The 14,974-nt window shown below is 46.4% G+C and overlaps 1 protein-coding gene across 2 annotated transcripts in view; it reads right to left on the bottom strand.

Moving 5' to 3' along the window:
* The window catches only part of LOC306935840 (C-C chemokine receptor type 3-like), a 32,747-nt gene extending 18,469 nt beyond the window's left edge, over nucleotides 1-14,278 (bottom strand). Inside the window, exons 1-2 of one of the 2 annotated variants that reach the window (XM_079519100.1) lie at nucleotides 14,073-14,278; nucleotides 11,663-11,989 (exon numbers count right to left, since the gene is read on the bottom strand). Coding sequence is in view for 1 of the 2 variants with exons in the window: in XM_079519099.1 (XP_079375225.1) it covers nucleotides 11,718-11,897 (180 nt within the window). In the remaining variant the exon portion in view is untranslated. The remainder of the gene's footprint in view (nucleotides 1-11,662; nucleotides 11,990-14,072) is intronic. The other variant, XM_079519099.1, reaches the window with a different exon arrangement.
* Nucleotides 14,279-14,974: the final 696 nt, after the last annotated feature.

Below are 14,974 nucleotides of genomic sequence, written 5' to 3'. Positions count from 1 at the left end.
TGTTCAATTTCAAGGACCCCCAGTTTGACATGCATTACTCTACAGACCCCCATTTAAGAGAGTTACAGACCCATAAGGGTCCAATTGGTTCCTAACAATCATTTAGCTGGGGACCCCCTGGAACTCCCTCAAGGACCCCTAGGGGGTCCCCGGACCCCACTTTGGGAACCACTGAGTTACTGGGTAAAAATGGCCTGTCTTGGTTTAAAGCCCACTCACCACGACAAGGTGCAGGCCGAGAGTGGGGACCCCCATCCCCCCCACCCACAATGGGGGGTGGGGGGGATGGGAGCACAACACAGCACAGAACACATGGGGTAAATACATAGATAATATTACAGTCAACATGAAACGCAAATTACAAAGATAGTTACACAATGAGCGTCTTCTTTCGTGTTATCATCAGCTGTCCAACTCGATACCGTCCCACCACGGCCTAGTCCCAGGTGGCAGAACCACATCCATGGTGGTCCATAAAAAGGGGACATGTGGTGATTGTGATTGACAGTCTCAACACAGATGAACAGTACATACAATACATACATTACGCAAACAATACAACAGTAGATCCATACAGACGGACACAACTAAAGCTCTCCCAAAGATAGATAGATCCCACTCCACTGATTCAACCTATACATAGCAGGGTTCATATGGGAAAAACATACTCATCGCACAATAAAACCATGAAAAACATGCGGAACCAACTGCATATGTAATAATATACAGCATCATCGAACAATCAAGGTATGAATATGAACATATAGCATATTGGAAAAGAGGCAGCACTTTGTTGTGGAAAGACAAAGTCCAAGACAGATAAGAAAAGATTAGAAGCATGCTCGTCACAGAAGTCAGTTACACACCTGTCCATCTCCTGCATCAGCTTGATCACGCCACACCTGTGTGGAACCTCCCAGGTGTGACAGACAGTATTCTGTGATAATATGAATTCTGACTTACCAAGGCACGTACTAGCCGGCAGGATAGTGCATGCAAACCTTGACAGGAGTAAAATACTTTGGGATATGGAAAAGGAGTGAAATACCCACCTGAGTACACAGCCAGCCTACGGAAAGGAGTAAAAATACCCTATCCCATTTACGTTCATGGACTGTTGATCGTACTTACCCGAGTTGAACGGTCTTATCCTAAACCATAGAGAGAACCCAATTTAAACCGTACTTACATGTGGGATCCTTTTCAGTTAACCTCGACCTACCGGTGATGATTTGAGTTGAATTACCTACCTGTGAAATCCAGCAACGATTCCCCTGAAGAAAAGGGTTATCCTTTTCCCCCCCCCGATATGAACTTTAAGTAGGCCCATGCTTACCGTTGAACTGCATTCCCCTGAAAAAGTGAGGAGTAATATACGGGAAATGGAAACGGAGTGAAATACCTACCAGAGTACACGGCCTACGGAAAGGAGTACAAATACTATACTCGAGTAACAGGCGAGTACAAAATACTTACAGAGGAGAAATCCTATCCTACTCACCTTTATAGACTCCTCGTACTTACCTTGATTGAACTGCCTTATCTGAAACCATAGAGAAAACCTAAGACCTTTCAGTTACTTACCGGTGAGGATTTGTGTTGCATTACCTACCTACCTACCTACCTACAGTGCAATCCTTTTTGAACTGCAGGTATAGGATAAGATATGAACCTTATGTTGGCCCATGCTTACCGTTGAACTGCATTGCCCTGCAAAAGTGACTGTGTGCAATTACATTTTGTGCAATACATTTGCCTGGTTTCCCAGGACGTACCAGAGGTATCCCAGGACGGTACCAGGCGAAAACCATGATGACACTTTGGCCTGCACTTCCTATGTGGCCGTTGCTTAAAGACAGTGGCTTTGGGGCTTGCTGGAACCCCAGGTGGCCGTTGTCTATGAACACGTCCAGTTCCCTTTTTACTTGGCCGTTGAGGTGGAGGGAGCAGAACACAGAACACATAGTGGAGGTGGAGGGAGCAGAACACATGGTGGAGGTGGAGGGAGCAGAACACAGAACACATGGTGGAGGTGGAGGGAGCAGAACACAGAACACATGGTGGAGGTGGAGGGAGCAGAACACAGAACACATGGTGGAGGTGGAGGGAGCAGAACACAGAACACATGGTGGAGGTGGAGGGAGAACACAGAACACATGGTGGAGGTGGAGGGAGCAGAACACAGAACACATGGTGGAGGTGGAGGGAGCAGAACACAGAACACATGGTGGAGGTGGAGGGAGAACACAGAACACATGGTGGAGGGAGCAGAACACAGAACACATGGTGGAGGTGGAGGGAGCAGAACACAGAACACATGGTGGAGGTGGAGGGAGCAGAACACATGGTGGAGGTGGAGGGAGCAGAACACAGAACACATGGTGGAGGTGGAGGGAGCAGAACACATGGTTGAGGTGGAGGGAGCAGAACACAGCACACATGGGGCATATACATAATATCACAGTGAACATGAAGCATAATATTACAATAAACATGACACATTTTACACTAAGCAAACAGATTACAATAAACATGACACATTTTACACTAAGCAAACAGATATTACTTCTATTACAAAGACATATTACTAAATGAGAGACTTGGACATCCGATGATACACGAAAGAAGACACCCAACTCAATAGCGTGCCACCACGCCCTAGTCTCAGGCAGCCAACCAAATCAAAAGTGGCCGGCCTCCGATGGTGGCCTATAAAAAGGGGACAGGTGGCGATTATGTGATCGGCAGTCTGCTCAAGCATACTGTACGCTAGTTTTTTATTCCTAGGATAGCTCAGGTTTAGGAGCGCTCGTTTTACCACTCTTTTACTACCGCGGATTTTTTTATAGTTTTTGGATTAAGGTTGGTGAGGGGTACGTTAATAGTTTTTGGATTAAGGTTGGTGAGGGGTGCGTTGCTCCCCTGCTTGCGGTTATGTTTAGGTTAGAGTTAGAGATAGGGTTAGTACTAGTCATAGAGTACTAGTAGGCATAAACACTTGTGTGCAGTCCAAAACACAGCCCAGCGCTTCCTACTCCACTGACAACCAATCACAGCGCTCCAAATTCCCTCCCATCATAGGAATAAAAAACTCGCATACTGTACTGTGTGCCAGACCCCACTACCTCTTGGATGTTCTGTCCCAACCCCAGTACGCAGTGTGTTCAGCAAGGTCAGTTGTCTGTGTGGCAGACCTTCCTCCTGGATCCCAGATGTAGCAGTGACAACATGTGGGCCCAGCAGAGTCCCACTCCTGCCTCCAGGAGGACTACATCCATGCCTTTGTAGACACAGGTTCTCAGGGATGGAACTTAGCATCGGTTAATGGTAAATGGTGCATTTATATAGCGCCTTTATCCAAGGTGCTTTACTTAGATTGTGCATTACATTCACCCATTCACACACACACATTCATACACCGATTGCGGCGGAAGCCATGCAAGGTACCAACCAGCACATCGGGAGCAATTTGGGGTTCAGTGTCTTGCCCAAGGACACTTCGACATGTAGACAGGAGGAGCCGGGATTCGAACCGCCGACCCATGGATCATTGGACGACCTGCTCTACCTCCTGAGCCACCAGCCACCCTGGTTGTATGGGTGGCGGGACTTCAGTCTGTATAGTTGCGGCTTTCCTTGGGGCGAGGTAGTGCTGGTAGCTTCCCTATGCGTCTAGGATAGGGAAGTAGAGTATAGGGGTGGGATTCAAGCAACCAGCTAGGATCCCTAGAGTGTCTTGATAATAGAAGCATCAACCTTTTGGGCTTTCTACACAAGGAGACACAGTATTTGGCTGCAGCGAATACCAGGGTTTGGGTGGAGACGCCTAGAAGACCAGGGTTTGGATGGAGATTCGTAGAAGACCAGGGTTTGGATGGAGATTCCTAGAAGACCAGGGTTTGGGTGGAGATTCCTAGAAGACCAGGGTTTGGGTGGAGATTCCTAGAAGACCAGGGTTTGGGTGGAGATTCCTAGAAGACCAGGGTTTGGGTGGAGATTCCTAGAAGACCAGGGTTTGGGTGGAGATTCCTTGAAGACCAGGGTTTGGGTGGAGAACCCTAGAAGACCAGGGTTTGAGATTCCTAGAAGACCAGGGTTTGGGTGGAGATTCCTAGAAGACCAGGGTTTGGGTGGAGATTCGTAGAACACCAGGGTTTGGGTGGAGATTCCTAGAACACCAGGGTTTGGGTGGAGATCCGTAGAAGACCAGGGTTTGGGTGGAGATTCCTAGAAGACCAGGGTTTGGGTGGAGATTCCTAGAAGACCAGGGTTTGGGTGGAGATTCCTAGAAGACCAGGGTTTGGGTGGAGATTCCTAGAAGACCAGGGTTTGGATGGAGATTCCTAGAAGACCAGGGTTTGGGTGGAGATTCCTAGAAGACCAGGGTTTGGGTGGAGATTCCTAGAAGACCAGGGTTTGGGTGGAGATTCCTAGAAGACCAGGGTTTGGGTGGAGATTCCTAGAAGACCAGGGTTTGGATGGAGATTCCTAGAAGAACAGGGTTTGGATGGAGATTCCTAGAAGACCAGGGTTTGGATGGAGATTCCTAGAAGACCAGGGTTTGGATGGAGATTCCTAGAAGACCAGGGTTTGGATGGAGATTCCTAGAAGACCAGGGTTTGGATGGAGATTCCTAGAAGACCAGGGTTTGGGTGGAGATTCCTAGAAGACCAGGGTTTGGGTGGAGATCCCTAGAAGACCAGGGTTTGGGTGGAGATTCCTAGAAGACCAGGGTTTGGGTGGAGATTCCTAGAAGACCAGGGTTTGGGTGGAGATTCGTAGAACACCAGGGTTTGGGTGGAGATTCCTAGAACACCAGGGTTTGGGTGGAGATCCGTAGAAGACCAGGGTTTGGGTGGAGATTCCTAGAAGACCAGGGTTTGGGTGGAGATTCCTAGAAGACCAGGGTTTGGGTGGAGATTCCTAGAAGACCAGGGTTTGGATGGAGATTCCTAGAAGACCAGGGTTTGGGTGGAGATTCGTAGAAGACCAGGGTTTGGGTGGAGATTCCTAGAAGTCCAGGGTTTGGGTGGAGATTCCTAGAAGACCAGGGTTTGGGTGGAGATTCCTAGAAGACCAGGGTTTGGGTAGAGATTCCTAGAGGACCAGGGTTTGGATGGAGATTACTAGAAGACCAGGGTTTGGATGGAGATTCCTAGAAGACCAGGGTTTGGATGGAGATTCCTAGAAGACCAGGGTTTGGATGGAGATTCCTAGAAGACCAGGGTTTGGATGGAGATTCCTAGAAGACCAGGGTTTGGGTGGAGATTCCTAGAAGACCAGGGTTTGGGTGGAGATCCCTAGAAGACCAGGGTTTGGGTGGAGATTCCTAGAAGACCAGGGTTTGAGATTCCTAGAAGACCAGGGTTTGGGTGGAGATTCCTAGAAGACCAGGGTTTGGGTGGAGATTCGTAGAACACCAGGGTTTGGGTGGAGATTCCTAGAACACCAGGGTTTGGGTGGAGATCCGTAGAAGACCAGGGTTTGGGTGGAGATTCCTAGAAGACCAGGGTTTGGGTGGAGATTCCTAGAAGACCAGGGTTTGGGTGGAGATTCCTAGAAGACCAGGGTTTGGATGGAGATTCCTAGAAGACCAGGGTTTGGGTGGAGATTCGTAGAAGACCAGGGTTTGGGTGGAGATTCCTAGAAGACCAGGGTTTGGGTGGAGATTCCTAGAAGACCAGGGTTTGGGTGGAGATTCGTAGAAGACCAGGGTTTGGGTAGAGATTCCTAGAGGACCAGGGTTTGGATGGAGATTACTAGAAGACCAGGGTTTGGGTGGAGATTCCTTGAAGACCAGGGTTTGGATGGAGATTCCTAGAAGACCAGGGTTTGGGTGGAGATTCCTAGAAGACCAGGGTTTGGATGGAGATTCCTAGAAGACCAGGGTTTGGGTGGAGATTCGTAGAAGACCAGGGTTTGGGTGGAGATTCCTAGAGGACCAGGGTTTGGATGGAGATTACTAGAAGACCAGGGTTTGGGTGGAGATTCCTTGAAGACCAGGGTTTGGATGGAGATTCCTAGAAGACCAGGGTTTGGGTGGACATTCCTAGAAGACCAGGGTTTGGATGGAGATTCCTAGAAGACCAGGGTTTGGGTGGAGATTCGTAGAACACCAGGGTTTGGATGGAGATTCCTAGAACACCAGGGTTTGGATGGAGATTCCTAGAAGACCAGGGTTTGGGTGGAGATTCGCAGCGGACCAGGGTTTGGGTGGAGATTCATAGTACGTTGGCAGAGGTATCCCAGGAAGTACCAGCGAGACGTCAGATTGGCGAGACCCTTGATGACACTTCACTTGTGGGCTTTGCTTTAAAGACAGTGCCCTACCCAGGTAGCTTTGGGGCTTGCAGAACTCCAGGTTGTTGCGGACTATGAACACGTCCAGTTCAATGTTTTGCTTTCACTGTTGAGGTGATATTCTGCCAACGCTGAGCTGCAGGGGGCACCATCTATGAAGGTATGCTGCCAAGATGTCCATGTGGACGTGATGGAGGTCATTCAGGGTAGAGCGGCTGAGGTGGATTTGACAGACCAGAGCTGAAAAGCTTTTCATATCACTCACGCCTTGCTTCTACAGAGGTCAAAACACAATATACTGCATTGTGATAGCTGTAGTCTTCTTCTGTCGTATGTCCTTAGACCTTGAACTCCGTTGCAGCAAGCCAGGCCAGTGTGTCATTGTCTAGGACAGGTCAATTAAACCACGATCACCATTCGGTGGGCGGTATATGGGGCAGCTGGTCAGCACGTGTTCCTCCTCCTCGTCTGTGAGACCCCACTTCTGCATTGCTGCACCAAAATGTCCGACACCCGTCCTCAGGCGGATGAGGGTTGTCCAGGAACATCTGTGGGATCCTCGATGTAGTGGTGAAGCACATAGGATAGCTGTAGTAAGTCTGCAGTAAACCAGCCAGGTGACAAGAGCCTGGTTGTGACATGTAGATGTGATCAATCAGGATATGCTCATTGGTGGTTGCAGTGGAGATAAGATGGCATTTTTTGGTGTGTGGCATTTGTGACATTTTCTGCAGCGGACAATAAGTGTGTTAGGGTTGACAGCTGACGAGGCCTCTGGCAGGTCACCAGTGGAGATTACCGACGAGGCCTATGGCAGGTAGCCAGCTGATGAGGGTGCAGACGGGTCATCTGGTGAGACAGCAGGCAAGGGCTCCTGGATGGTGGGCAGGGACGCTGGGCAGCATGTGCTCCATATGGTGGTGTAGGGGACGCTGGGCAGCATGGGCTCCATGGAGGCGTAGGGGACTTTGAATCGTAGTGCTGAATCGTCCATGATCGTAACTACTCCTGTTGCCACGTTCTTATTCCGAGTCCGGACGAACCCTCGGTTCCAGTCATCCCGGTTCTCAATAGATTTGGCCATTTCGTTGGTACTCTGCACTCCTGCGTCACTCCTGAGTACATCCACGTATGATAGTGTGGGATGTCCTCGTGATAGATGTCCATGTGTTGGTTCCCACAGCACTTGGGGTTGTCTTTCGCAGTGTCCCACTAGGCGCATTCTCCTTGCTGACATTTTCTCGCTCACCATTGGTATTCCCTCATACAGGATCTTGTTGGCAACATGTACAGAAGCAGATTAATTGGATGGGGAGGTTGGAGATCCATACAGTGGTCATGCCATTAAGGTCCGTCCATGCAAGTGCCTTCCTCTTTTTGAGACCTTGCTCGTTGAGTTAACCCATGAGCCCAGTTACTTTAAGTCATGGACTTCCTTTAGGACAGCGCCTCATGTTGTCAGAGGTGGATGTTCCGGTAAGATGTTATAAGCTCTGTTTTCTTGGCCTTTAGCCTAAGGCCAACCTTGGCACACCAACTTCACTCTTCAGGAGTTGTTGTACGTGTTCCACGTTGTCAGAGTGCAGGCTGATGTCGTCTGCATAGTCCATGTCTTTCAGGACTACTGGGGGTATCGTCTCGACCTCCTTGGAGTTAGAGTGGAGCAAAGATCCTGCTCTCGTCCACTGATGGCCTTCCTGAAAGCAAAATCCAGGACTATGATGAAGAGGAAGGGTTCTTGCATTACCCCAAGGAAGTCAAACTCCTCACTGTTGCCATCTCGGGTCACCACCTTGGCCCTTGTTCCTACGTACATGGTCTGTCGCCTGGAGTAAGTTGGGGACACTGCAGGCCTCAGGGATCTTCACCATAGTTCCTCTGTGAATCAAGTTAAATGGATCTTTGAAGTCAAAGTACAGTACAGCAGTCGGGCTATCCTTTCACCCCCCCAATCATTCTCCTTAGTGCAAAGATCTGACCAACGGTATTCCTCCCTCTCAAAAGCCATTTTGGTTTGAGCCGTTTTGTTGAGGTGAGGGTCGATGGCATGCCAAATCATGTTCAGTATCATTGGGTTGTAAACCGAGCTCACTGCTTTTTACAGATGTTGTCCTGATGGCCCCCATGTTCAGTATCATTGGGTTGTAAACCGAGCTCACTGCTTTTTACAGATGTTGTCCTGATGGCCCCATCGGTCCAAGACATTCGGCTCTAACTGGATCGGTTTGCAGTCGTGTACGGCAGCTGGGATGAGGATAAGCATCTCCAAATCTGAAGACTTGGTTCTGAGCAGGAAACCGATTGATTGTGCATTCCAAGTAGGGAAGGTGAAGGAGTTTAAGTATCTCAGGGTCTTGTTCATGAGTGAGGAGAGAAGGAGATTAGCCAGATAATCGGCGTGGTATTGCAGTCACTGTATCGCACTGTTGTGACAAGAGCAATCTTTGTTCCTACTCTCACCTAAGGTCATAAAGTGTGTCATGAGACTCATGACATCTAGTTAGGATTCCTCTGAAGAGTCTCCTGTTGTCAGAGGTGGATGTTCCGGTAAGATGTTATAAGCTCTGTGTTCTTGACATTTAGCCTAAGTCCAACCTTGGCACACAAACTCCACACTTCAGGAGTTGTTGCACTTGTTCCATGTTGTCGGAGTGCAGGCCTCAAGGATCTTCACCATCGTGCCTCTGTGAATCAAGTCAAATGGATCTTTGAAGTCGAAGTACAGTACAGGAGTCACCTCCTCGATCATTCTGGGCTACGGTATTCCTTCCTCTCGAAAGCCATTTTGGTTCTCCCTCAGGTGAGGTTCGATGGCATGCCAAATCCTGTTTTCAGTATCATTCGGTTGTAAACCTAAGCAAGGGTTACTTCACTGCTTTTTGCAAATTACCTTCAGCTCTCACTGGACCGGTTTGCAGTTGTGTACAGCAGCTGGGATGAGGATCAGCATCTCTAAATATGAGGGCATGGTTCTCGGCAGGAAACCAATGGATTGTGCAGTCCAAGTAGGGAAGGTACTGCTCAACTATGGAATACCAGAATAAATGGTGAAAGCAGTGATGTATGAGAACCCTGTCTGAGGGACCAACAAAGGAATTCCAGACAACCACAGGCATTCTTCAGGGTTGACACACTGGCTCCTTTTTTTCCCTTTGTCATTGTTGACCATGTCCTCAGGCAAGCCATAGATAACATCTCTTCTCGCGATAGGAAGATCTGGTCGTCGCAGTCAGAATTGGAGGACATCGGACTGATTGCTGAACACCTATCCTCTCCTCATTAGCAATCATCATTTTGCAACAGCGTCGAGATCATGGATTCCACAATGCCACGCCAGACTTTCCTGTCCTTCATTGCCATCCCCAGTTCCTGCTTACTGATGCATGTGTCCCTATTAGCGATGACATCAGGGAACGACAGTTTTCTACCTCTGGTCTGTTTTGAGGCAGGATTCCAGAGAAGAATGGAAGATAAAACCTCATTGTCAGCTCTGTAGCAGTGGCCGGCAAACTGTGTTCTTCTGGATCGGGTTAGGAGTCAGCGGCTCAAGATCTGTAGCATCGTCTTCTGTTGACGTAGTAAGTGATCTGTCATTTAATATAATGCTTCAACCGATAAGCTCTGCAGCCTTAAGCGAAAGAGAGAAAGAAAGAAAAAAATCCATTACTACATCGTATCAGTTGCCGTAGCTTCGATGACCCTACAGGTGTATGCAAAGGCTCAACTTGTCAGATAGCATGTTATGTAGACAAACTTTTTTTCAACCAGTAAACACACATTGAGACTTGAGTCTCTTTTTCAAGTGGGAACTGGCCAAGTTCACTCTATAGTGCATAGTTTCATTATATAGATATTCCACTCCTAGATGGATGTTAGGTTCTTAGCTTATGTGTGATTCTTGATGACTATTTGTATGCATTTGATGTAATACCATGTGTTGTTCTTTGCTTACTGTAAATTGTTGGATTAAGGGATCTGCTTAATGCCTAAATTGTACATTGTGGATAAAGTAGATAACATATATTCATATTATTTTATCAACAATGTACAATTTAAGCATTTAGCAGATGCCCTTAATCCACATACTATAGGTTATATAGTTACCTTGCCATGATGGGACTCCAAAAGGTGGGCGAGAAATCAAAAAATAGTTGATCCATTGGTTAGAAATTCTCTCTCTACGTCGTCCTCAGACGAGCCCTCCATCGGTGTCTCCAGTCATCTCGGTTCTCCATACATCTGGCCAGCTCATTTGTGCTTTCTGCACCAGCAGCTTTCTTTAGTACGTCCTTTAGTACGTAGGTGTGGGCCGTCCTCTCGATCGATGCCCGTGTGTTGGTTCCCACAGTACTGTAAGCTTTTTGTCCGAGAGTTCTTGGTGTCGGTGGCAGCTAGTGGCCAGCTAGCTGCCAGTCTCATCCTCCTTACTGCCATCTTCTCTGATACACTTGGTAATAAATGCCCCGTACAGACGCTTGTTGTATTCAAAATGTGATCTTGTTCTTCAGGCAATAAATTAAAATAGTAGATTCTCTTGAAGAAATGACAATTGTAGATCGTCTTGAAGAAATTAAATTAAATTCGTATTGTCTTGAAGAAATGAAATTCGTCAATTGTTTCATTGAATGAAACACACCCACACACACCCTTCCATTTACAGCCACACCACTACAATGTCCTAAAAGCTATTTAGGGTAACACGGTATGGACCTGCATTAATTCATATCTCTTAATTTAGAAGAGATTCAATGTTTGCCACCTGAAAAGTACTACAAAAGAGGTTAATTAAACAGAAATTAGGCATTTGGCCATCTCCTCAACAACGTAGATTCAGGGGTAGATTTGACGTAGATTCTACGTCGGGCCCCAATTTCAACTCGTAGACTCAGCGTCGGGCCAATCAAAAAGACACTGCTTCAACACACACACTCGCGCGCACACACAAACACACACGCACACACGATCCCTCCCCTTAGGCCCATCACAATTATTACATAAAAAGTATTTGTGATAGTCGCAATACTTTGGGGATAACAGTCATAATTGTAAGTCATAATCGTCATAATGGTTTCCATATTGGAAAGTAGTGGAAGTAGCGGATCTAGGAGCTCAAAAACCGATTTGATCTCGTAGATCTGCTACTTTCACTATTCACGTAGTTTTTTCGTATTAAGTTATTGAATTATGCAAGTTATTTTGTCATCTGTGCAGCGTTTGTTTACAAAGCCTTAATAAGCCAGAGAGTTTCATTCATAATGTTAGTACGACGGAATTAAATAGTGAATTTATAATTTATTCGAGCGACAATTATTAATCATGTATTTCAAAGCAAAAGTACATAATTGTGACGGACCTAATGTACCTCAATGTACCCAGGCTCCAGAGGTACATTTGGGGATTCCAGACAAGATAGGTACCACTATCGTTGTCCGGGCGAGGAGACCCTCGACCCTACCCCCGGCGTTCTGAGGACGATTCCACACATCAAGGGTACCAGGCATCATCCATCCATCCATCTTCAACCGCTTATCTGTAGTCGGGTCGCAGGGGCAACAGCTCCACCAGAGAGCTCCACACTTCCCTCTCCAGAGCAACATTATTGACTTCCTCCTGGGGGATCCCGAGACGTTCGAAGGCCAGTGAGTCGATGTGTTTCCTCCAGCACCTTGGTCTGCCCCGGGTTCTTTTCCTTAAAAATAAAAATAAATGAAACCAGTAAGCAATGTGTTTTTTTAAGTGTTAGAAATTATTTCGGACCAAAATCGGGCATAGCCGCCCATCTCAGAGGCAAATGTTATGCCTTTACTCCACTACATTAACACATTGCCCGCCAGAGGTTTGTCAAAATGGGTTTGCTGGATGCCAAGGATTCCATGGAGATGGAGAACAGGTCCCCTACTTTTTAGAAATGTATAGAATAATCTCTGGTGGGGCTATATCCATATCGATCTTCTTCGCTTGCTCTCACCGGAGGCGGTCGCATATATTTTCTCTCTCTCTTTCTCCCTCCCCCGTGTTTCTATCCTACCCGCTCGTTTGTCTTCCCCTGGAGCACCCCTCTACATTGCCTCTTCGGAACTTCGTAACTCAACCATGGAATTGGCAAACTGGTCTTTAAACGCTATTGACAAAATCTTCTCAACAAGGAAATTGGGATCGGAGGAGCCCAGCGAAGATGCTTATCTGTTTGGCTTTATCATAACAGGTCTGTTGCTGATTGGAGTGAGCACTGCCCTTGTGCATCGCAAAATCGGAAAGATGGGACCCCTAAGTTGCCCGTCATGATAATTGACCTGAGCAGAGCAGTAGGAGCTCGGACTGGAGCGATCAAATCGAAAGGTGGACACCATCCTGGGGGGACTCGCCACTCAAGACCGGAAGACATAAGAGACGAATGAGCCATTACATTCCCTCGCTCAAAATCAAGAATTGCATATGGGATCGGACCCCCCCCCCCCCCCCTGCAACATTGTCCTCCAGAAGAGAAAAGACAGTGCTGAGGGAGAGCTCCCTCCCCCCCCCCCCCCACCTTCACGGACACCTGTTGTGACTCTGGACTGGCACGAGCGAGGACGTCTCTATCTTGTTGCTATCTTCCACCACGAGAACTGACCTTGCATGCATCCCAGAAGAACTCTCCAGGCTAACTCCCACACACACCCGCCTCCAAAAAAAATCCAATGCCTGCTTCTGCGCCGTTCGCGGGGGGTTCGGTTTTCTCCGTTGTCTCCTATAGCTCCTATATGCTTCTTTTGGAATATGTCAGCATCACACACACACAGCGCAGCAAAAGCAACGGTAAGTCAGTGTGCGTTTGAGAATTATCATGTAGCTTCGCTTTGGTGTCACCAGACCCTATGGGTTGGGGTCCAAAGGAGCTCAACCCGGGGGGTCCGGAGACGGGCTAGTGACCCTAACTAAATGTAAACTAAGCCATGATGACTAAAACTAACCTATAAAACTAGACTAAAATGTTAGGAAGGGACTAGTGGACAAGAGATCCAGTACAAGTCATTTTACTCTTGGTTGCATGGTGAGAATAGCAGATCTACAAGCTCACAATGCGTTGCGCTGCGACGCGTTGTGAGCTTGTAGATCTGCTATTTTAAGTGTAAAATCAGCCATCAAGGCCCGCCAAAATACTTTGATTCGACTAAAACTAGACTAACACTAAAACATTCCAGGTGACTAAAATATGACAAACTAAAGACTGACTAAACAAAAATAGAAATGTGTTGCCAAAAACACTGCAATCAATTCACGAATTTAGTCCCCCTGTGTTACTTAAAATTAAAAATGGCTTATGTTGTACACAAGGAACACAACTGAACAGTCACTTATATGTTAGGTGATGTCAATTAGTCATTTGATTCAGGTGTGTGTGTGTGTGTGTGTGTGTCCACAATATTGCACCTTAAGCTCAAATGGGGACCCAGGGGAAAAAAAAAAGTATACAAATCCTAAAAAATAGCAGATCTACAAGCTCACAACACATCCAAATACCTAGAAATAAGTACTCCAAAAAAAGTGGAAAAAAGAAAAAAGAAAAGCACTTAGTTACTTAAACTACTGAGTCTAGGCCTCCATCTCAGCCTCACAATCAAACAGAGCTCAAAATAATTCAATACAACATAAATTTAACTCCATATCACATCACACAAAACAGCAACGCTAAATCCTGACTATAACTTAGTTTCAGCACAGTGAAATCACACTTCATTCAATAAATTCCTGTCATGCAAAGCAGCTAATTAGCTAAGCTAACACCTCACCTGAGTTTGATGTTCGGATGGAAGGAAGGATGGATGCCTCGATCTGTTTGCACACAATCTTTGTTTAGAAGGCTGGAAGCTTCTTTTCACCATCCTAGTAAAACACTGAATGACTCTACTATAGGCTCTAGTCGATGTCCAAGATGTGTTGACTCTTTTTACTATAACAAAACAGCTGAGCTTGTAACAAACACACACACCGCTTGTAACAGTGCTCCATGTCTGTTTGGGGTGTGTCAGTGTAAATAAAGGGGGCAGGGCAACAAATCAAGTACTTTAATAGCCCCGCCCCTCCCTCCCAGGAAGCAGAGAGAGAGAGAGAGACTTTTTTTCTGTTTTACACATCATTATATTTTAAAATGTTCTTGTTTTGATCATAAGACCCAACAAGTCTATAGATTTTCTTCAGTTATGAATTACACTGATTTAGTCTATAGTCTATAGACTATAGTCTATATAGTATAGTCTATTATAGTCTATAGACTATAGTCTATATAGTCTATAGACTATAGACTGTGTTAGTTATTACACTGATTTACTAGCCTATATATATATATGTGTGTGTGTGTGTGTGTGTGTGTGTGTGTGTGTGTGTGTGTGTGTGTGTGTGTGTGTGTGTGTGTGTGTGTGTGTGTGTGTGTGTGTGTGTTTTTACCATTATAATAAAAGTATCAACACTGCAACTGTAAAAGTCCAGAATTCAAAATGCACTTGAGTAAAAAGGTATTGATTGGCATCAAAATGTATTTAAAGTAGCCTACCGTATACCAAAAGTACAAGTACTCATTCATCAACATGTATTAAAAGTAGCCTATGCCAAAAGTACAAGTACTCATTCATCAACATGTGAAGTAGCCTATGTGAAAAGTAAATGCAAATTGGGCTGAAGAGGTCAGTGTATG

This window comes from Electrona antarctica (genome assembly GCF_951216825.1).
Source record: "Electrona antarctica genome assembly, chromosome: 13".
Taxonomy (NCBI): Eukaryota; Metazoa; Chordata; class Actinopteri; order Myctophiformes; family Myctophidae; genus Electrona; species Electrona antarctica.
This window is presented reverse-complemented; position numbering and strand designations above follow the sequence as displayed.